At 34.6% G+C, this 24,444-nt stretch overlaps 1 protein-coding gene across 1 annotated transcript; it reads right to left on the bottom strand.

Moving 5' to 3' along the window:
• Nucleotides 1–3,970: 3,970 nt before the first annotated feature.
• cttnbp2nla (CTTNBP2 N-terminal like a) lies at nt 3,971–24,003 on the bottom strand. Its single transcript, XM_051112916.1, has 5 exons — nt 23,871–24,003; nt 18,211–18,318; nt 8,650–8,922; nt 8,376–8,483; nt 3,971–7,163 (listed from the first exon to the last, which is right to left on the bottom strand). Exons 1-5 carry the CDS (start codon nt 23,883–23,885, stop codon nt 6,126–6,128), a joined length of 1,542 nt encoding a protein of 513 aa, XP_050968873.1. The 5' UTR covers nt 23,886–24,003; the 3' UTR covers nt 3,971–6,125.
• Nucleotides 24,004–24,444: the final 441 nt, after the last annotated feature.

Here is a 24,444-nt window from a genome sequence, read left to right as displayed (position 1 = left end):
TGCAGAATCTGAGAAAATGTGAATAATTTTAACTAAATAAGAGAGATCACACAAAATGCATGTTATTTTTATTTAGTACTGTCCTGAGTAAGATATTTTACAGTCCACAAGACCAAAAAATAGCTGCAGTTATTAAAATACTATAACAACTACAAAAAAAAGGTTCAAACGCTCATTGATGCCCCAGAAGGAAACAAGATGCATTAAGAGCCAGGGGGTGAAAACTTTTGAAATATGATAAAGATGTCCATATTTTTCTCATTTTGTTGAAATATAATTTTTTTTGTCTTTAGTACTGCCCTTCAGAAGCAACAGAAGATACTTGCATGTTTCCCGGAAGACAAAGTACAAGTACAATTCACGCTGATTTTTAAATTAAAAAAGTTTTCACCCTTCAGCTTAATGCATCGTGTTTTCTTCTGGAGCATCAGTGAGCATTTGAACCTTCTGTAATAGTTGCATATGAGTTACTCAGTTGTCCTTAGTGTGAGGACAATTTAATAAGAAGGGTTATATTGACCTATTAAGAGTTTGCTCACACCTACATTGTAAATATATATTTTTGCTATTTTATTCAAAACATTTTCAGAGGTAAATCTATAACAATTACATTTTTAACAATATTTCAAGTGTAGTTTATGAACACATTTTTTTACATAAAATTTCATAATTTGCAAAGAAAACTTATAATATCTATCTGAGCCTTAAAACTTGCTTTAGTATAATGAAATATCAGGCCAGACGTCTAGTGTTTGTTTAGGTATCAACATGCTTGACTGGCATTTGCTAGTCTATATATAACTCAATGAATACCTTCTAAACAAAGATAGTAGCCATTGCTCATATATTTCGGGACGTGACATTGTCAATGTACATAATCGCCCCAGCTAGCTCATAAAATACACCACTGGTATTAGACGGAGGGGAACTGCTTTACACATGGTAATACAAAGTAAACAACAAAGAGCTCCAGAAAGAATGTTTCTGGTCACTTTGACTCACACTCTGTCCTTTAGCTTCCTGCCAAGATCATTAAAGGAGGAAATACGCGCATTAGGAGATAAGTTGGCATGGCGTCTATTTTGTTTGCATGTCATTTATTTACTAATCACTTCTCTATGAGCTACACTATTTGAAGTATCACTAGTTGCCGTAACATTTCAAATATAGATTTACAAGTTTGTTCAGATCACTAACGCTATCATTATGTGTAGCTAGTAATAGTGATGCTTGCTTTAGCAACCTCCACTAAATATGATACTATTAGAGCTCATACAGTGGAGAGCATCACTTTTTGTTGTCTCTAAATAGTGTGTGACAAGAACACTTAACCCACTGGGACTCAGGATGTGCACCAATAATTAGTGACGTGTCCTTTCTGTACTGAGAGGTCAGTGCCCTTCCCTCCCCTGATGTAGAGGAGCTGGTGATTATAGCCGTGTGTGGGAGACAGATTTCACCAGGCCAGGCATGCGTCCCTGTCGGCCTCGCAACCTCGACCTACTGTCCCAAACAGGAATGTTAATTAGCAGCATCCACCAGAGGGGGTGACCATCCACTGACACACAGGACATCTACAGATAAACCAGTGTAGTCAGCAGAAATAGCAGCGCTGATATTTTAGGGGATGTTAAATGAGTAGTTCACAAAAAAATTAAAATTATTATATGTACAGTTGAGGTCAGAAGTTTACATACACCTCGCAGAATCTGCAAAATGTTAATTATTTTAGCAAAGTAAGAGGGATCATACAAAATGCATGTTATTTTTTTTATTTAGTACTGACTTGAATAAGATATTTAATATAAAAGATATTTGCATATAGTCCACAATAGAAAATAATAGTTGAATTTCCTCATTCAAAAGTTTACATAGGCTTGATTCCTAATAATGTGTTGTTACCTGCTGCTAACACAGCTGTTTTTTAATTTGATAGTTGTTCATGAGTTACTTTCTTTGTCCTGAACAGTTAAACTGGCCACTGCTCTTCAGAAAAATCCTTCAGGTCCCACAATTTCTTTGGTTTTTCAGCTTTTTTGTGTATTTGTACCCTTTCCAACAATGCCTGTATGATTACAAGATCCATCTTTTCACACTGAGGACAACTGAGGGACTCATATGCAACTATTACAGAAGGCTCAAATGCTCACTGATGCTCAAGAAGGAAACACAATGGATTAAAAGCCGGGGGGGTGAAAACATTTTGAATTTGAACATGTAAGTATCTTCTGTAGCTTCTGAAGGGCAGTACTAAATTTTAAAAATATGACATTTAGGCAAAATAAGAAAAATGTACACATCTTCATTCTGTTCAAAAGTTTTCACCCCCGGCTTTTAATGCATCGTTTTTCCTTCTGGAACATCAGTGAGCGTTTAACCCTTCTGTAATAGTTGCATTTGAGTCTCTCAGTTGTCCTCAGTGTGAAAAGATGGATCTCAAAATCATATAGTCATTGTTGGAAAGGGTTAAAATACACAAAAAATGCTGAAAAAACAAAGAATTTGTGGGACCTGAAGGATTTTTCTGAACAACAGCAGGCAGTTTAACTGTTCAGGACAAACAAGGGACTCATAAAGAACTATCCCTAAACAAAAAACAGCTGTGGATCATTTAGGTAACAACACAGTATTAGGAATCAAGTAATTAACAATTTGCAGATTCTGCAAGGTGTATGTAAACTTTTGACCTCAACTGTAAATAATGACAGAATTTTTCATTTTTTCTATTTTCTAAAAATTAAAAAAATGTATTTTAAATTAGATTTTGTTTTTTATGTTATATTTAATTTATAATTTTTAAATAGAATTAGATTTTTCAAGTCGAGTCCAGCTTTAGACTGTACAAGCAGTGACTTTGCGCTTGATTGGAACCTGGTAAGACCATTGTGACCGGGGGGCAGAGTGGCACATACTTCATGCGTGTTTGCCTCTCTGTTTCCCGGGCCACACACACTCACACACATATACACACACATAAAGAGGGGATTTAGGATTTAGGGAGAGGCTCCTGGCTGGTTAAACTGTGATCCCCGCTCCTGTTAGTCTCACATGGATGCTTGTGATGCACACACATTTTTCACACGCTTTGTCCCGACAGGAGATTCTGGAAGATCTAAGCGTTGGTCGTTCTTTCACTGTAACTTCAACCGTCTGTCCATTTCTAATGTATAACTATTATTTTTATCTGCGATTTAAAAAAAAAAAAATTAATCAGGCAACCACATTTATACACAAAATTGGATTAAATCTCAAAATAACTTTATTTCACATACTATTTTTAAAAAAAAGCAGAAGGCAGTATATAGAGTATACTGTGCAGTAAGCTAGTGTACTAGTCCAAACACAGCCTATGAATGGCTGAGGATGGGTGATATTGTGCCCTCTGCTGGCTGGATTTAGGCAGCACAAATATGCAAAACTAAAATCTTTTGCTCCAGCCCATGTCTACAAGTGTAACAAAAACATCTCAAAATGATATTGGTTATAAAAATAACATTCATATCAGATCACAAAAAGAATACAAACTTTAAAGATAAACAAAACAGAACGTTATAATGCGATACAAACATCTGTAACATAATTCCGAGCGAGATGTAAATATTAGGCTATATATCCAATACCTTTAGATATACAAAACAAACTGCTATGTGGAAAGGATTGTTTGCACATGCAATCTGTTAAATATATAGTTCAGTGTATAAACTAGATGACAAGGAAGAGTAAAATGTTCAGATACACAATCGTGTGCACTATTGTTCAAAATTTTGGGGCTGGGAAGATTTTACGTTTTTGAAAGAAGTTTTTTTATGCAAATTAAGGCTGCATTTATTATATTATCAAAAACACAGTAAAACTTTAAAATGTTTTAAGAATTTAATGTAAATGATTTCTATTTGAAAACATTCTAAAATGTAATTTATTCCTGTGATGCAACGCTGAATTTTCAGCATCATTACTCCAGTCTTCAGTGTTACACGATCCTTCTGAAATCATTCTAATATGCTGATTTAATCAAGCAACATTTCTTATAATTATCAGTTTAAAACATTTGTTGTTACTGTTTTTTAAATGTAAAAAAAAATGTACTGACCCCAAACTTTTGAACGGTAGTATTTATATAAATATTTATCAAAATAACAATATATAAAACTATTTATAGAAGCTGGTGATTGTCAGTGATAAACAGGTGATATAATGTATTCATGCACACAATCATCATGCATCTGACTGTAACATTGCAAACTAGATTAAAAAAAGGTTGTCAAAACAAACTTTGAAGTTGGCTTGAGAAAACTAAAACATGAAGTTAGATAAGATATGTCTGAAGTAGTTTGAAGTTTAAAGTAGTTTTAAAGAGATAGATTTGAAATATTAGAGATGGATGATAGGTTGTTAGCATGATTAACATGTTACTAGCATGTTGCTAGCATGTTTAGCAAGTTACTGTCACGTTGTTAACATGTTTCTAGCATGATTAGCATTTTGTTAGTATGTTTCTAGCATGATCAGCATGTTGTTAGCATGTTCTAGCATGATTAGCAAGTTACTAGCATGTTTCTAGCATGATTAGCAAGTAACTAGCATGTTGCTAACATGTTTCTAACATGATTAACATGTCACTTGAATGTTTTAACATGTTTAGCATGATTACCATGATGTTAACATGTTTTACCATGATGAACATGTTGGTAGCATGTTTATAACATGACAAGCAAGTTAATAGCATGTTGCTACCATGTTTTTAACATGATTAGCATGTTGCTACCATGTTGCCACCATGTTTCTAGCATGATTAGCAAGTTACTAGCATGTTGCTAGCATGTTTCTAACATGATTAACATGTCACTTGCATGTTTTAACATTTAGCATGATTACCATGATGTTAACATGTTTTACCATGATTATCATGTTTCTAACATGATTAGCAAGTTACTAGCATGCTGCTAGCAAGTTTCTAACATGATTAACATGTCATTTGCATGTTTTAATGTTTAGCATGATTACCATGATGTTAACATGTTTTACCATGATTATCATGTTTCTAACATGATTAGCAAGTTACTAGCATGTTGCTACTATGTTTTTAACATTATTAGCATGCCGCTACCATGTTTCTATCATGATTAGTATGTTAATAGCATGTTTATAACATGAATAGCAAGTTACTAGCATGTTTTTAACATGATTAGCATGTTGCTACCATGTTGCCACCATGTTTCTAGCATGATTAGCAAGTTACTAGCATGTTGCTAGCATGTTTCTAACATGATTAACATGTCACTTGCATGTTTTAACATTTAGCATGATTACCATGATGTTAACATGTTTTACCATGATTATCATGTTTCTAACATGATTAGCAAGTTACTAGCATGTTGCTACTATGTTTTTAACATTATTAGCATGCCGCTACCATGTTTCTATCATGATTAGCATGTTGTTAGCATGTTTCTAGGATGATTACCAAGTTACTAGTATGTTGCTATTATGATTATAGCATGCTTAGCATGTTGTTAGCATGTTTCTAACATGATAATAACATGATTAGCAAGTTACTACCATGTTGCTAACATGATTCTAACATATTAGTGTTTTATTAGCATGTTGCTAGCATGTTGTTAGCATGATCAACATATTTCTAGCGTGATTGATAGATGAGTTTGAATGGCTTAGAAATATAGTACAGGGAAGGGAAACTTTATTTAGTCTTAAGGGATTCTGGGAGTTTTGACTGTAGGAGTCTGAATAGTCTTGGCTCATTTGAACATTCTATCAATGTAAGTCTATGGGATTTTTCCCAGTTTTAATCACCATCTTTAGGAAAACCATAAGATTAAAGGAAAAGATTAGCAACTAACTTCAGCTCAGTCTAAAGATCTGGGCTGAGTTTAGAGTTTGTAGAGTTAAAGCTCTAGGAGGAGTTACAATCAACGGTTTAGTCTCAGAAGAAGAAGAAGAAGAAGAAGAAGTTTAAATTGCATTTCGGGAAGTTGGCTTTCTCAAGCCAACTTAATTACCTAGAAAATACATGTTTCAAATCTTCTAAAATGTTTTTAAAAACCTGAAATGTCCTTTAGAAAAAAATCAACAGTGTTTGACACGATCAAGTTCATTATTTGTGCTGGTTAGCCGCTAGACGACAGCACCAGATCTGGTTCTTTGCCGTTCTCTGAGTTGCTGCTGCGTCCACAACCGGCCGTCATTTGAGCCAGGCGAGCGGCTCGGAGCGTGGCTGGAGAAGGCGGCGTGTCGGCGAGGCCTGGTTTCTTGGGTGGGATCGGAGGTGGGTTTCCTCTGTCCACTCTAGGAATAGTTGGAGATCTGATGGTGGGAGACAACATCCCAGACTGGGCCAATGTGCGGTAATCTGTGCCGAACGGGGAACTGTTGGGAGATGTTGGTTTGCTAGGACTTTGCGGAGTGCTGAAGCGATTCAGGGCTTGTGTGACAGTGCTGCGGGCCGCTTGTTTAGAAGAAATGCTGTCTGGGTGTGAGGGTGAGAGGTCACATGGACCATTCGGAGGGGAAGAGATGGACTGGGAATCTGGCTCAAAGGTGCCTTGGAACTTGTGACGGGCCGCGTGGAAGCGCTGGTTGATGCCAGCCTGGTACGCAGCTTGTATACTGGGCATGTCAGATGATTGATTGCTGTTTGTAGGGCTGTGAGCTTGACTGGTTGTAGAGCTCCCATTAGTTAACATGCCTTGTTTTTCAACATTCTCATCTTCCTCCAGAGGAACGTGGTGTCCGTTCATGTTTGATTTCTCCTCCGCATTGTTCGTCTCGCTCCCTAGGTTCTCTAGTTCTTCTTGTAGCGCTCTACAACGCGCTTCCTCCTTTCGTAATCTCAGCCCAAGCTGCTCTCGTTCAGTGTCAAACTCGGCCAGGAGCTCTTCTCGTCTCGCCTCCATTTGCATGGCCCGCTTCTTTTCCTCCTCGAGCTCCGCCCTCAGAGCCTGATTGGCCGCTCGCTCCTGATCGAGGCGATGGCTGAGTTCGCTGGCACGCTGGGACTCCTCGTGGGCGCGCATGCCGGAGCGTTTGCATTCACGGCTTAGCGCCGTCATGAGCTGTTTATGCTGGACGCGTTGGTCTTCTAACTGATCGTGCAGTCGTTTGTTCTCCCTCTCCATTCGGGATGTCTTTGCCTTCTCAAACTCCAACTAAAAATGTATTACAAAAAAAAATTGATGGGAATCCACTGGGAGATTTATATACATTTACAAAAGGAAAATGACATAAGACATTTTTCAGAAAATACACTGTACACTAGGTTTGGGGTTGTTATTACTTTTTGAATGTTTTTTTTTTTATTATTTCTTACACTCCCCACAGCTGCATTTATTTGATAAACGTACAGTGAAATAGAAATGTGAAATATTATTACATTTTTTTTAATAATAATTTTTTACAAGTCATTTAATCTTGTGAAGGCAAAGCTGAATTTTTAGCATCATTACTCCAGTCTTCAGTGACACATACCTACCTTCAGAAATTATTTTAATATGCTAATTAAACAGTTTTTTCATTCTTTGATACACTGATGAATATTTAAATGAAAAAGTGTTTATTTGAAAGTTCAAAATAACAACTTTTATTTGAAGTAGAAATCATCTGTAAAATTGAAAATGTCTTTGTCACAATTTAATGCATTCTTACTGAATAAGTGTATTAATTTCTTTAAAAATAACAAAAAATTCAGACTTTTGAATGGTAGCATATCTTGAATCAATATATATTTTTTAATTTTAAGCACAATCCTCAGTAAATGTTAGACTCTCCCTAATGTTAGATTCATGGTTAAAAAAAAAATCGCCATGGCTAAAAAAAAAAATTGTTTTTTAAAGAAATCTCTTCTGCTCAGCAGAAGCAAAAACAGTAACATTTTGTAATATTTTACTTTTTACAATAACTGCTTTCTATGTGAATATATTTTAAAATGTAATTTATTCCTGTGATTTCAAAGCTGAATTTTTAGCATCATTACTCCAGTCACATGATCCGATCCTTCAGAAATTATTCTAATATTCTGATTTCCTGCTCAAAAAACAAAAACAAAAAACATTTATTATTAATATTATGTTAAAAAAAAAAAAAAAAAAAGAGGAGTAGTTTTCAGGTTTCTTTGATGAATAGAAAGTTCAGAAAAACAGCATTTATGTGAAGAAACAGCATTTATATCTTTTGTAACATTCTAAATGTCTTTATCATCACTTTTGATTAAAGTATTCTTGCTAAATAAAAGAATGAATTTCTATAATTCACCAATTTTTATATAAGCAAAATAAATTGTGGCCTGTTACACTGTAGAACCTCAAATATATTACAAAATGAGCATAATATAATTTAAATATAATATTATCATTTCTTTGTACCTGCTGCAGGAGGCGCTCTCTCTCCTTCTCCAGAATGTACGTGACATCATCTCCTTCTGCAGTATCCTCAGCATGCTTCCTCTTCTCCTCCTCCAGATCAGCAATGACCTGAAACCACCACGGAGGGGCGACAGAATCAGATCAAGATTAACCCTTTAAACCAATCCAATCTCTCCTTGACCTGTTACACTGTGGTAAATCCAATTTAAATGATATGATTCTCACATCAGCATCGACGTCTGTGGCTTTCAGTCGTTATGCAGTATAAACTCACCCTCCTGTGTCTGTTCTCAGCAGCTGCCAGCTGTTTCAGCATCTTCTCCTGCATCCTTCTGCAGTGTCCAACCACCAGCTTCAGCACCGCCAAAGGATCAGAGCGAGCTGTGGCCCCACAGACCCCCTCTCGTCTCTGGGAAGAACTTCCTCCGTCTCCCCTGGTCTGGCCGGTGCTCTGGAGGACCTCACTGTCTCTCTGCAGAGCTAGGAACGGGTCGCTCAGGTTGTACTTGCCATATCGCTCCAACATGTAGGAATCTCTACGCTGGGCCTGTAGCAAGAGATAGGGATTTATTTGATTATTTTAGATGGATTTCTGCACATTTCAGTATATCTTTCATAATCTTTTGATATGAAACAGCTATCTAAGATCTTTGACTCATTTTTGTAGCTTCTGCAAGCTGTGTAAAGAGGCCTCCGGTTTTCTCTTTTTCACACAGACACACTCAGTACATACTTGCTTTCTAAACAGGAAATGAGATGATACAGAGCATATGACCCTGCCAAAAGCAACATAAACCATTCTCTTAGGCTCTGTGTGTGTGTGTGTGTGTGTGTGGGTGTGTTCAACTCCTGGTGTTTGTTGTTTTAAGTAAGAGGTCAAGCAAGGGGTCCATATAGGGATGAAACAATCGCTTCACTCTAGGTAGGGTCAATGTGGTGAACGGGACACCGAAAAAGTTCCAGCTGGAGTAATTTAATACCTTCTGAAATGACTTCTAAAAGAGTTCATTTGACCCAGAAAAAAAAAAAACACAAGGATAAGGAACTGAACGTAACTGAAGAGTCAAAGATAGCTAGAAAAACTCTTATATTACAGGGTTCAAATAGTGTTGACAATCTGAGACCAACAGCGAAAAAAAAAAAGACAAGTTTGCTAAGTTATTTCTGCATAAGGTGTTCTGGGTGGTTGCTAGAGAGAGATGCTAGGGTATGCTGGGTAGTTACTAGAAAATTTCCAGTATGTTGATGGGTGTTTGAAGGGTGGATGATTGCTAGGGAGTTAAAGGAGAAGTCCGCTTCCAAAACAAAGATTCACTAATGTACTCACCCCCCTTGTCATCCAAGATGTTAATGTCTTTCTGTCTTCAGTCGTAAAAAAATTATGTTTTTTGAGGAAAACATTTCAGCATTCTTTGATGACAAGGGGGTGAGTACATTATATGTGAATCTTTGTTTTGAAAGTGAACTTCTCCTTTTACGGGATAGTTCACCCCAAAATAAAAATACTCTCATTAATTACTCAACCTCATGTCGTTCCAAACCTATAGGACCTTTGTTCTTCTTTGGAACACAAACGCGATATTTGTTGATGAAATCCAAAAGCTTTCTGACCATGCACAGACAGCAACGCAACTATCACGTTCAAGGCCCAGAAATGTAGTTAGGACATCGTTACAATAGTCCATGTGAAATCAGTGGTTCAATCATAATTTTATGAAGCTACAAGAATACTTTTAGTGTGCAAAGAAAACAAAAATAATGCCTTTATTCAACAATTTCTTTTCTTCTGACTCAGTCTTCGCCACGTTCATAAGAGTAGGGATGCACGATATTAGATTTTTGCCGATATCTGAAATGATACAGTTTATTTTAAGATTTAACATTTGTAGTTGTAAAAATGTTGAAAATCTTTTAGAGCTCATAATGTGTTTACAAAAATGGAACATATTACACATTAATGAATATATCAACATGTATAAAATTATTTAATTTACAAGTGTCATTTTTGTGATTTTTTTCAAATTCATGTAAGCTATATCTTCTGACATTTAAATTCAAAACATTCTCATGATTTTATGACATCAATTACTGCTTGATTTAATAAGAAACGCAGTCAAATTTTATTTGTGTATTTTACTTTTATTTTATTAGAAGTAGGCCAACAGCGCCCCCTACAGAATTAAAACTCCTTACAGAATGGGCATTATGACTTGGAATGAGTCACACTGCTGACTGATCTAATCGCTAGCACACCTTGAGCACATGTGAGTTATTCCTCTTATCGGCAAGACATATCGGCATAATTTTTTCATATCAGGTCGATGCCGATATTTACATTTAAGGCCATTATTGGTTGATTCCGATAATGGTCCGATAATATTGTGCATTCCTACATAAGAGTACATGACACGTGAAGAAACTGTTGATTAAAGTCATTATTTTTGCTTTTCTTTACACACAAAGAAAGGTTCAAATTAAGGGTGAACCACTAATGTCAAATGGACTATTTTAATGATATCCTCACTAGCTTTCTTGGCCTTGAACATCTCAGTTGCATTACTGTCTATGTAGGGTCAGAAAGCTCTCGGATTTCAACAAAAATATCTTAATTTGTGTTCTGAAGATGAACAAAGGTCTTACGGGTTTGGAACAACATGAGGGTGAGTAATTAATGACAGAATTTTCATTTTTGGGCCAACTAATTCTTTAAACTTACAAACATACTTTTGGTTGCCACAAAAGAGGTTTGAGCTTGAATGACGAATGAAACGCTTCACCACATACAGGGTAGTTTGGAATGAAATGGCATGTTTCGTGACTCCAGCTGAAAGCTTTAAGACTGAGAGCCGGTGAAAAATGACTATAGGGAATAAAGGAATGAAAATGAATGTCAGGAGGAGGGTAAAGACACACAGATGTATATACATTTAAACTCATACTCAGGGTCCAAAATTAACGTTATGCCACACCTGTCAATAGAGAATGAAAATTTATTGACCATAAATAATCATTACCAGCCACAAAACTGTATTTTCCATTATACATGTTGATGTTGTACAATAGGGAGTATATACCATGTATAGATACTATGTTGAAATGGATAAAGTCAAAGAAATGTACAGAATATATGGCTAGATGCTAAACTAACACAGAGATGTCTGATAGAATGACTAATACATTACAGGTTCTCCATTGCATTGTCAAATTGCTTGGCTCATCTGCTCTTTAGAGTGACGGATTCAAGTCGTAACATGCATGTCCATCTGGTAAGCCTGTGAGAGTGTTTGTGTGTTTAATGGTTTGCTCAAGTTCTGCAACATAAAACCTTGCCTTATAGAAACTTAAGATTATCTGAAACATGCACATTAGCAATGATGAATGTGGTACTTTAGTGTACATCAGTACACTTTGACTCTTTGTGAACCTCTGTGGCACTGATGCTGGAACAGATAAATGTGCCACAACAAATGAATGATTTATAGTCTCTGTAGCAGGAAGACTGAGACTGAAAAGGAGTAAAATCTGAGTTTTTGTCTAGAGGAGGCCTGCCAGAGCTGCTTAACAACTATCTGAGGATGATGGTGGGTGACATTACCACCAATACTTAAGTGAAAGCTTGGGGTTTTAAAAAAATGGGATTTGTGGGATCAAAGTTGTCACTAAAGTATTCAGTGACAAACTGGAAATAAATAAGCATTCACTGGATAAATTCCTTGTTCTGGGAAACATCCTGTGAATTATGTGGAAAAAGATGGTAAATAAAAAGGGGAAATAAACTCTGAAGTAAGGGAAGGCGTTTCTGAAGAACACATCTTTAAGATAGGCATCTAGGAGCTGTTACATAACAAGTAAACGTTTGATTACGTTTGTTTGTGAAGGGAATGCACCTCCCGATCTACATATCTATGTTCGTGCTAATTATTCATGATCCATCTTCACTTACAGCAAAAGTGAGTAAAAGTTTTTTTTTTAAATGAATCTTTGCGATTGCCTTTCCTAATAATGTGCTAGTTAGCAAGTTTAGCAGCTAAACGCGGCTAAATGTGGCTAAAGTAAACAGGCTTGTCACTCCACAGAGAGAAGAGAGGGGCGGGGCAAGCAGAGCTCATTTGCATTTAAAGGAACAATCCCCTCAGAATGAAATGATTTTTGCAGAGCTCATTTTGACAAGGTAAAAAGTGTGTTGTTTTACACAACCATTGAGAATTTTTAACCAAAGTATATTATAGACTTTTCATTAAGACCCTAAAGAATCATATAAACTTGTGGAAAATGGGCATCCAATGACCTCTTTAACAAAATCTCACTAGTTGCAGAATTTTATACATCCATATATATCAGGGGTGTTCTCCACAAAAAAATCATAATACAAAAATAATAAAACAGTGCCAATATTACAAAATATAACATTAAAAAGTAGTGCTGCAACGATTCCTCGATTCTATTCAAGTATTCGTTTTTTTTTTTGAATCCTCGATTCCATTTTGCCCGTGTCGAGTAATTGGCAAAATACCAGAAGTGGCACATTCCACATAATAAACCCATTTGAAAATCATAATAAAGCATAATGGTATTAAGAATTCACAAACGTGACGATTCTGTTAAATAAATATATGTGATGCAGATTTACTATATGCATTTTAATTATTTACATGTGTTATTAATGCCTCATTGCTATTATATGTTTTTTATATGTAATTTTAAAGGCTACTGTTCACTTAGGTCTATTTTTATTATTACAAAAAATTAACTGTAATTATCCGATTACTCGACTAATTGTCAAAATAATCAACAGATTACTCAATTACCAAATTAATCGTTAGTGACAACCCTATTAAAAAGTGTATGAATCACTTGTTTTTCTAAAGAAACATTGTCCAACATCAACACCAGCAGGTGAAGTTAAAGCGGGATTTCGCGTTCTCTCTCGCCTCCACTGAGCCCACTGAGTTTTAACAGACCCCTTAAAGAGTGCGGTGAGTTTGTTGGGAGGTAACTGAGAATGAATGGGGTAAAGTCATGTGAGAGAAGGCAACGCCTCCATCATGATATGACTGGATATGACTGGTCATGTTCGGCTGTGATTGGTTCATGCGATAAATCCCGCCTCTTGTGTTATCCACATTTACGAAAAAGTCTGAATTAACAATATAATGGCATTAATGGGAATACTAATTTAAAAAAGCAAGTAAACAACTCACACACTTAGATATAACCATTTTGTTATGTCAAAATATGACTTGATATGGTCTGAAAACATGATCTGTGGGAGTTTTTAGTGAATAATCGAATAATCAGCTTGGTAAAATTAACTTAACTTAAAGTTAATCTCTGTGTCTGTGACCAATGTTTACCAAGCTTTGATGAATGATGATCAGAAAAATTTGAAAATTGTTAAAAGTTATCTAGTGAACAGCTGAACATAAGTTCACAAGTAAATATATTGTTTAAATTGTTACTGCCTTGAGTTATTATTTTGGAATAAATGTAAAATGCTTAAAAACACTACCTTGATTAGATTCATACATGGCTTTATTAAACAGAACACTGATAACACTGTTAATGTAAAAATATAAAATAGAATTGTTTGTTTTCTTTTTCTGATAGTGTAAGTAATGTTTATTTAACCAAGACCATATACAGTATATCTACAGTTACTTTTTACCAATTAACAATCTTTCATTCTTGATTACAAATATGGCACAAAATGTAAACTAAAATAAAGAGCCTTGAAAGTATTATATTCAAGCTAATCACTTGGTAATTAAAGCTCCAAATAGCCCAAATAAACAACAGCTGTATGTACTGTATGTAAAACCGTTTGTTTATCAGGTTAAAAGATGTCTGCTTTCCATTCTATATTTACGATGCTTTCAATTGTGTGTGTGTGTGTGCGTGTGTGTTTAGGCTAATAGCTCGAGCAATTATGGGGGCCTTGGGAAGATTAACCTTACTAATGACTTAAGATAAGTCAGCCAGTCTGGTGCCTTCAAACAATCTCTATGTGTGTGTGATAGATAAAGACACCATAAAGAGTATCTTCACTAAGAAAATTAGAGAGACCATGTGATAAAGGTAAACAACATGCAATAAACAATAGTGAGATACTGTTAGTCTAACTCATCCATACTAATCCCTCAAATGACAACAAAACATATAAAGCTATTTTTGATCATATTTACTTGCTTAACTATGAGCTGAACACCTGGAAGGCATTCTTTCTGGAACTGGAAAGTCTATTTACTTGTTAGTCATGAAATGTTTTCAAGTTGTCCTGCAAAAGTCAACAGCTGCTACGGGGCAGAAATAAGCATGGAAACGATTATTAGAGCAAAATACCATTTAGTTCCCCTCTTTTTTCAGAGAAAGCACCGCAAGCAAATACTGAATAGTGTTTGTATGTATGATTAGCATAGCTAATGAAGTTACAGAGAGATTAGGAACTGTTGTGATGTGACTTCTGGCCTTTTCTTTTGACCAAGTGCATAAGGGAAATTGAAATGTGTGTATGTGTGTCAGAGAGTCAAAGCAGAAGAGTCATGACTTAATGACCTCATTCAGAGCAGGCAATGAGTGACACAGATTGTAATCCCAGCATGCCAGAACATCGCCCCTAAAAACCAAAGAGAGTTTTAGAAGAAATATGCAGTTGGGTTAAACACATGCCATTTGCTTAAGTCGCTTAAAACTAATTCAAAAGCATGGTTAATACCCCAAAATCTACTCCACATAGCCTAAGTCCAATGCTTTCGAGAACAGGAATGCAGCAGATTATATCTGTGCAGCCTTCCATAGAGCTTTACCACAAAAAATGATCTGAGAGCACAGATGCCGAGTTTTATTACCATGCTAACATGATCAGATGAACTGACGGCTCTACAGTGAAGTTTAAAGCTGACACTAGTCAAAAGGAAATGTGTGTAATAAAATTTTACATGTTTGTGTGTGGCTTTGCAGAGAACAAACAACATTCAAAGTGTATTTCGGAATAAAACTAGGCTTGATCGGGGGCCCAGAGTACTGGCGTTTGTATTGACGCAGATGACATGCTCAAAATGGGAAGTTGTCTTGCTCACTGTCTGGCTGATTCTGAGTCATTTCTGTATTGCCAAATAAGTAAATCTACTTTATCCATAAAAGGAACTGCTGTGGTATATATAAATTGAAGGAAAACTCACAAAAACGGTCCAGTCTACATGTAAACCCAAAGCAAACCAAAGCAAAGAGAAAAAAAAAAAAAAAAAAAAAATATATATATATATATATATATATATATATATATATATATATATATACATATAGAGAGAGAAAGAAAGAGAGAGAGAAAGTTTGGGATCAGTAAGATTTTTTTATGTTTTTAATAGAGTCTCTTATGCTCATCAAGGCTGTATTTTTATTTGCTCAAAAATACAGAAAAAAAAAATGTAATATTGTGAAATATTATTGCAATTTCTAATATTGGTTTCCTATTTTAATATACTTTAAAATATAATTTATTTCTGTGACACAGCGCTGAATTTTTATTAGCCATTACTCCAGTCTTTAGTGTCACATGATCCTTCCAAAATCATTTAAATAAATCACTTTTTGTCTATTTAACACATCCTCGCTGAATAAAAGTATTAATTTCCTTAAATTTTTTTTTTAAAAAGCAGTGTATATTTTAACACAAAATTTCTATTTTGAATAAACACTGTTCTTTTAAACTTTTTATTTATCAAACAATCCTGAAAAAAGTATCACAATTCCCACGAAATATTAAGAAGCACAACTGTTTCCAACATTGATTATAAATCAGCATATTAGAATGATTTATGAAGGATCACGAGACACTCAAGACTGGAGTAATAATGGTGAAAATTCAGCTTTGTATCACAGGAATAAATTATATTTTAAAGTATATTAAAATAGAAACTGTTATTTTAAATTGCAATAATATTTCACAGATTTACTTTTTTTTTCTATTTTTGATCAAATAGATATCAATTAGAGTATAAATATTTTGCATAAGTCTGAATTTATAAAATTTTACATTTACTATACACGCATATTAAAATTGTTTAAAAAAACAAACACAAAAAAAATTATATATATATGTATATAAAGCAGTAATTTTTTTTTTATTAAATGTGCATACTTCTGGCCTGACTGAAATGTGATTTAGAGGACTAAAATAAGAATTGGACATGTTCTTAACAGGATTTTTGTGAACTGCACCAATATAATGGTGCTGAATGACTGTTATATATTTACATAGTAAAAAAGTAGTAGTTTTTTGGTCATTCTGACTTTAGTTCGGCCTGCTGAATGTGAGGCTGCGTTTCAAAGTCTGGTGTCCAACAGGAGTGTGGGACGAGGCCCAGCAACAGCACTGGAATGTAGTAGGAGACTCACAGAAAAAATAAATAAATAAAAATTAAGCAGAAAAGAGCTTGATGAAAAAGCAAGGTAAATCAGATCCAGTTCACTCTAATTAAACCCTGATGAAAATAATGTGAGAATGCATTTGAACTGGGAACATAGAAACTAGCAAAACACAGGAAGTACAACAAACCAAGCTTTAACAGCGGGTATGATCAAATATCAATCATTCTGGCATTTAGTTAAGTGTAGGTTCTTGGCAACTATTCCAAAAACAGTTAAGATGTTTGTTGCACAGCTAATCAAGAACTCTGCATAACCAACAGCACTGTTTTTTGTGTGCAAAGATACGTTTTACAAAGGCTAAAGATATTTTTCTAAATGCACAGGCTTTAGATGTCTTAAATAAACTTTGTTTTGGCATAGATGAACTGTACACTAAGGTTTCTTAGTGTTTAATATACTAGTTTTTAATGTGCTAGCATGCACAATTGAGCTATGAGCCAGACAGACATCTGGCTTTCATTGAGTGATACAGCTATAATGTCTCTCCTGAGCATCTAGTCTGCTGTGCGAAGAGTTAAACGTGTTTGACAGAGAACTACTGACTGTCAGTAGACAACTACTGATGCATATTAAAGTAATGATTAGTATTTTATAGTACTGATAAAATTTCTCATTCACATGCAAAACCTCACCAGTAACACCATTATGAGAACCAGAGATGAAGAGAAAATGTATTTTAAATACTTATATTAATATTAAAAATAGTAATAAATAGGATTAATTAATATTTTAAATGAGATATATATAGAGAGAACAAAATGAAACAAAATACAACAAAACTAATTGCAAATTCGTTTTCATCAGCTAATCAACTTTATTAATCTCCACTATCTAGGTCATTACAAAATTTATTCAGGACAATCTGGGCTTGTTTTTATATTTGGATGATGGGAACTCTCCAAGGAATACCAAGAAATACGCACCACAAGATCATAAGAGCCGCCCATCACAAGGGAGTTGCCTCCTTAATGGTGTAAATTGATGTATGACTTGAGTCGCAGCTGCGTGGATAAACATGCAGCAACGGCAAAATACGTAGCTGAACATCTAAACATCTTGAATGGATAAATAAGTCCAGATGCTTCTGAATAAATTATACATGACACAGGAATGATTTTCTTTTTTTGTCATGTTGTGATGTTCACTACTGGCCTAGCAGGTCTATTTTTTCTTCTGTGCATCACACAAAACTATCATATAGCTTGGGAAGACTTAGATATGTAGTGCATGGGTCATTTGTAGCGCACTTTTATGGTTCATTTATAATGTGCTGTATGAAGATTCTCCAAAAATAACAGAACCTGCTCCTTTAAGAACTAAGAGTAGGACATATTCCCATACTCCCACAGACTGCTGCTTATAAAGAAACTATAAAAACATTCCTGCCCATTGATGGGACTAGACTAACCTTGAGTGCCTGTATGACAAAGTCTCTGGCCTCCAGCTCTCCCTCAAGAACACTGAAGAGCAGCAGCACATCTCTCTTACTCAGAGCCTCCACATTCAGCCTCGACTCCTGAAAAGACAAAAAAAAAAAAAAAAAAAAAAAAAAAACACAGTGAATGAGTGGGCGACAAAATACGAAATAAGAGTCAGAGATTCTAAGAACTGTTTTCAGCATCAATACACCAAATTAGGACAAAGTCTATACTAAATTATTTGGAAAACATGCAGTCAGGCAATAATCTTCATGTCTACAAATCTTCTGTCTTCCTTTCCATCTGCAGACCAAATGACTGCAGTCTGCAGTCCTCTCCATTTGCTACAGTGTGCTGCTTATTCAATGCACATGCAGTATAATGAAATAAACAATCCAAACCCACAGTAAAGATGAACTATATCATTTTTCTTTAGGTTTCCTGTATGGATGCAGCATGCAAATGTTTTCAGTTACCAATGCCATTAATCATCAATACCACTTGCAGGCATATTTGTCACAAACACACACAGACACACACACACCCACACACATTGCCATACAAAGGTTTGGGGTCAGTAAGATGTTTTAAGGTTTTTGGAAGCATTTACTTCATTAAAAATACAGTAAAAATATTAACTCGCCATATAAACTTGCAATTGTGAGAAAAAAGTCAGAACTGCAAGATACAAATATTGCAAGTTTATATCTTGCAATTCTGACTTTACTTCTCACAATTCTGAGTTTATATCACACAGTTCTGAGAAAAAAGTCAGAATTGCGAGTTTATATAGCACAATTCTGACTTTAACTCGCAATTGAGTTTATATCATGCAGTTCTGAGAAAAAAAAACTCAGAATTGTGAGTTTATATAGCGCAATTCTGACTTTATAACTCACAATTCTGAGTTTATATCACACAGTTCTGAGAAAAGTCAGAATTGCAAGTTTATATTGCACAATTCTGACTTTAACTCGCAATTGCAAGTTCACATCATGTGATTCTGAGAAAAAGTCAGAATTGCGAGTTTATATTGCACAATTCTGATTTCAACTTGCAATTGCAATTTATATAATGTCATGCAGTTCTGAGAAAAACTTAGAATTGTGATTTATATTGCAATTCTGAAAAAAAAGTTCACATCATGTGATTCAGAAAAAGTAGCAAGTTTATATTTCAACTGCAATTGTATATAACTAAAAAAAAAATCAGAATAGCAAGTTTATATAGTGCAATTCTTTACTAACTTGCAGTTGCAAGTTTATATCATGCAGTTCTGAGAAAAACTTAGAATTGTGAGTTTATATAGCACAATTCTGACTTTAACTCACAATTGTACGTTTATTTCATGCAATTCTAAAAAAGTCAGAATTATGAGTTTATAGCATGCAATTCTAAGAAAAAAAGTCAGAGTTGCGAGTTTATATCGCACAATTCTGATTTCAACTTGCAACTGCAAGTTTATATCATGCAATTCTGAAAAAAAAAATCAGAATTGCAAGTTTATATAGCCAAATTCTGACTATATAACTAGCCATTGTGAGTTTATACCATGTAATTCTGAGAAAAAGTCAAAATTGCGAGTTTATACCATGCAATTCTGAGAAAAAGTCAGAACTGCGAGTTTATGTAGCGCAATTTTGACTAACTCGCAGTTACGAGTTTATAGCATGCAATTCTGAGAAAAAAAATATGACTGTGACTTTATATTGCACAGTTCTGACTTTAACTCGCAATTGCAAGTTTATATCATGCAAAAAACCCTCAGAATTGTGAGTTTACATCACAATTCTGATTAGTCAGAATTGCGAGATAACGTCGTAATCACCTTTTTGAATTTTTTTATTCAGTGGCAGAAATGGGCTAACAGATAACAAACAGATTTGCTATGATGGTTTGATTACATATCAGTCGGGCTATGATTAAATGCGTCTTTGTTTTATTCTTTTTATAACTAAGTGCACTAAATCGACAAACTGAATAAAGCCCATCACAATGTTTGGTCTCTTTATCTTTGAGCTGTTTGTTAGAAGCCATTCACGCTTCATCAAAAGCAATTTATTTTAAGCCAGTCCTCCTAGAGCAATTGAAGGGTTAACAGGCTTGTCCGAGAACATAATGGCTATAGATCACAGCTGTGATGTCAGAAAAACTCCCATTCCCATGTTGTGCTTCTTTCTGTGCAGTTCACAGGAAAAGAATAAAGCAGGTCATTTTTTCCATTTTACTCTTCTGAGTCAAAGCATCTGTCACACATCAAAGCTAAAGCAGCATTCCACCACATTTCTATTGATAGACAGACAGCTAGAGAAAGAATCTTCTTGTTGGGAGACTGACTGAAATTCCTTCCCGAGTTCTCGCTTCTAAATACTCAGTAATTGCACACGGATAACCTTGAAAGTATCGAATTTCACTTTCCCATATAGCTGTGTGCAGCATAAATGCTTTGACCCTGCGCTGAAATAATCTTATGAAACTCAATCCAGGTTTCTTTGTTCTGACCCCACTTTGCTTTTAATGGTGCTTCATGTCGAGATTTGTGTGGTTAGCCAAAGTTTCCACATCGTGAAGTCACGAAGGAGTCTCAGAGTGTTACATAATATGCCAGAGACGGAAGACGTCCAGCTACTGTGCTTCAGCTGAAATTTGGAAGCTGGACTTCCACGTCAGAGCTGCCATAAATCGCATTACTGTACTTTGCAGTGCATGAATTCAAATTCTCCTTTTCATCTCTGTTGTGCAACCTTTTAGTCAAATAGCCGTTTCTTTTAATCCATTGTGCACCGATGCTAACTGCGTACTAGATCTGAGGCCGTGAGTATGCAAGAAAGCTTTCATGGTTTGCGGTTCACCCATTGAAACGGTGCTAATTTGAAGCGTGTTTCTAAGCGAAGCCATACTTTATAGACAACGCTAATTTCACAACTTCACTTTGCCTTTTATAAAACCCAAAGAAAATAATATCATGCATCAGTAAGTACTTTTCACTACCTAACAGTGGGAAAAAACACAAAAGATTACACTTTCTGTTTTTTAGCCAGTGAGTGTGTCTGTACTGAAACTTGTGATTTAGAATGAAACATTATAGGGATATGAAAAAAAGGTGATAAAAAGAGTCAAAACATCCTTAGAGATAATTATACATCTACAGAACTTTTCTTTCATGTGCACTTGAGGATTATCCGAGCGTTCTTCATGGTTGACTAATTTGGCATTTCCTTTTAATGGTGCCCATGCCTTTCTGAATTAAAGGGTGCTACACTATTCAACATTGGCCCAAATGCTTCTTAAATTACCCAGCATTTCTCCCTGGAGCTAGACTGAAGCAGTCAGTGTTTGAGTCCAGACTCACCCGACATGTCAGAAGGTAATTAATTTAATCCTCAAGCTGCTTGTGAGCTACAAAACAGATGGCTCAATGTCAACTGCCTGTTGATGTGATCAGCTGTACAGACTGCATAAAGGGTCATATTTTTTACTTTTTTTAACCATTTAAGCAGTTAATGGTTTTTTTTATCGTTGTACATACACTACCAGTCAAAAGGTTTTGAGCATAAGATTTTTAATGTTTTTAAAAAGAAGTCTCTTCTGCTAACTAAGCCTGCATTTTGATTACATTTGATTAAAAATACATTTAAAAAATAGTAATATTGTGAAATATTATTGCAATACAAAATAGTGGTTTTCTATGTTAATATACTTTAAAATATAATTTATTTCTGTGATGCAAAGCTGAATTTTTAGCATCATTGCTCCAGTCTTCAGTGTCACATGATCCTTCAGAAATCATACTAATATGCTTATTTGCTGTTCAAGAAACATTTATTATAATTATCAATATTTAAAACAGTTGAGTACATTTTTTTCAGGATTCTTTGATGAATAGAAAGATCCAAAGATGAGCATTTATCTGAAATAAAAAAAGCTTTTGTAACATTATAAACACTATACCATAACATTTTTTTGGGGAAAGAAATTATAGAAATGTATACTTTTATTTAGCAACGATGCTTTAAATTGATCAAAAATGATAAATTTGATAAAGACATTTATAATGTTACAAAAGATTTCTATTTCAGAAAAATACTGTTATAACTTTCTATTCATAAAAGAAACCTGAAAAAAATCTACTCAGCTGTTTTCAACATAATAATAATAATAAATGTTTCTGAGCAGCAGATCAGAATATTAGAATGATTTCTGAAGATCATGTGACTGGAGTAATGATGCTAAAAATTCAGCTTTGAAATCACAGGAATAAATTGCATTTTAAAATATATTCAAATAGAAAACAGTTATTTTAAATAGTAAAAATATTTCAGTATTTTACTGTTCTTGCTGTACTTTGAATCAAATAAACGCAGGCTTGGTGACAAGAAGAGCCTTTAAAAAAACATTAAAAATCTTACAGTTCAAAAACTTGACTGGCAGTGTATTTCAAAATCCTATTTTGTCAGGTTCAAAGAAATTATATATATATACACTACCGTTCCAAAGTTTGGGGTCAGTAAGACTTGTAATAGTCTTTAAAGAAGTCTTTTATGCTCATCAAGGCTGCATTTATTTGATTAAAAATATAGAAAAAAAAACAGTAATATTGCAAAATGTTTTTACAATATAAAATAATGTTTTTTATTTTAACATACTTTAAAATAGAATTTATTCCTGTGATGAAAAGCTGAATTTTTATCAGCTGTTACTCCAGTCTTAAGTGTCACATGATCCTTCAGAAATCATTCTAATATGCGGATTTATTATTAGAATGATCAATGTTGGATAATATCAACAGTTGTGCTGCCAAATATTTTTTGGAACCTGTGATTTTTTTTTTTTTTTTTTTTCAGGATTCTTTCATGAATAACAAGTTTAAAAAGTACAGTGTTTATTCAAAATATAAATATTTTATAACAATGTAAATTATTTATTATTAACTTTTAATAAACTTTTAATTATTAACTTAATACATCCTTGGTAAATAAAAGTATTGATTTCTTAAAAAAAAAAAAAAAAGAAACAATAAAAATGTACTGACCCCAAACTTTTGAACGGTAGTGTATATATAATAGTTATAGTTATATAATTTATTAATTAGAAATGATTATGAGCATATGTTGTAATTATTTTAATAACTGTATTATGCTAGTTGACTTTCTTTGATGTTATGCATCCAAACCTAGTGTACTGATTATTTAGACAACAGTTGTGGGGCATCATATGTGCGTGCAGCAGCATTTCAGGGCTCATTTGAGTTCATCTCAGTTGGAACGCGTAATACATGATGCCTAGGTAGACAGTACACTACGTTTTGAAACACGGCCTTTTACATTTATGTATATGACAAGCATAAAACAGTTAAAAATCAATAACGTTAAAGAGTTTTCGTTAAATTTGCAGTTTTTTTCCCCATTTTCACATACATCTCATATAACAAACTTAGCTGAGGAAGGACTTGTGTACTAAATGATTGTTTGAGCGTTGTTAAAACAGTTGCTGTCAGGACTGTCGGCTATTTAAATCTGTAATTAGCATTAACTATTCAAACTATTCATGCAATCCTTAGGAAAAAAACTTTCTCTGGCTCTCTTGCTTATTTTTTTCTGCTTTCTTTTATGATATGTTAAGCGATATGTTATAAAGAGAACATTCTCACCGTTGTGGGTGCCATGCCAGCTTTGATCAGTTTCCAATATCGCTCATCGAGCAGCACCGTCGTTGAAGATCGGCTTCGCCGAAGTTCATCTGGTGTGAAAGAACGCAGACGGACATCTTACGTAGCCAATAGGGTGGAAGTGTTTCAGCACAATAGACCAATTAGAATCGAGAATCAGAGACGGGAGGCGGGACGTCAGAGAAAAAGTTTATAAAATGGGATTCTTTGTGCAGCGGTGAGACTAGAAAGCACTATTCGGTTCTCAAGTCCTATCAGGACTTAATTACGACACATTTAGTGTCAAATTGTAAGTTTTTATAGCATCAGGGTCGAGTCTGAAAGACAAACACTCTAAAATGCATCATAAATGTTGAAAATATGCAGACTGTTTAGTTTAATTTTGACGAAATACACGTGTGCCACCTAGTGGTGCCCTGTTATAGTTCTAAGCACAAAATAAAAGTGGCCCAAACACTATTTGGACGTTTAAATGCCATTTAACAAAATATCAAACTGTGTTGTATTTTATTTAAAGAAAAAATGGCCAAACAATATTTGTTTTCAAACTTTTATG

The sequence above is a fragment of the Labeo rohita genome, chromosome 6 (assembly GCF_022985175.1).
Source record: "Labeo rohita strain BAU-BD-2019 chromosome 6, IGBB_LRoh.1.0, whole genome shotgun sequence".
NCBI classification, from domain to species: domain Eukaryota; kingdom Metazoa; phylum Chordata; class Actinopteri; order Cypriniformes; family Cyprinidae; genus Labeo; species Labeo rohita.
Note: the sequence above shows the minus strand (reverse complement) of the source record. Positions and strands in the feature narration are given on the sequence as shown.

Excerpts from the sequence above, each read along its gene's own strand:
- cttnbp2nla (XM_051112916.1), bottom strand. Across the intron at positions 8,484-8,649 it reads CTGAGAACAGACACAGGAGG|GTCATTGCTGATCTGGAGGA; the intron begins GTGAGTTTATAC and ends TGGTGGTTTCAG. Across the intron at positions 7,164-8,375 it reads GAGAGCGCCTCCTGCAGCAG|TTGGAGTTTGAGAAGGCAAA; the intron begins GTACAAAGAAAT and ends ATACATTTTTAG.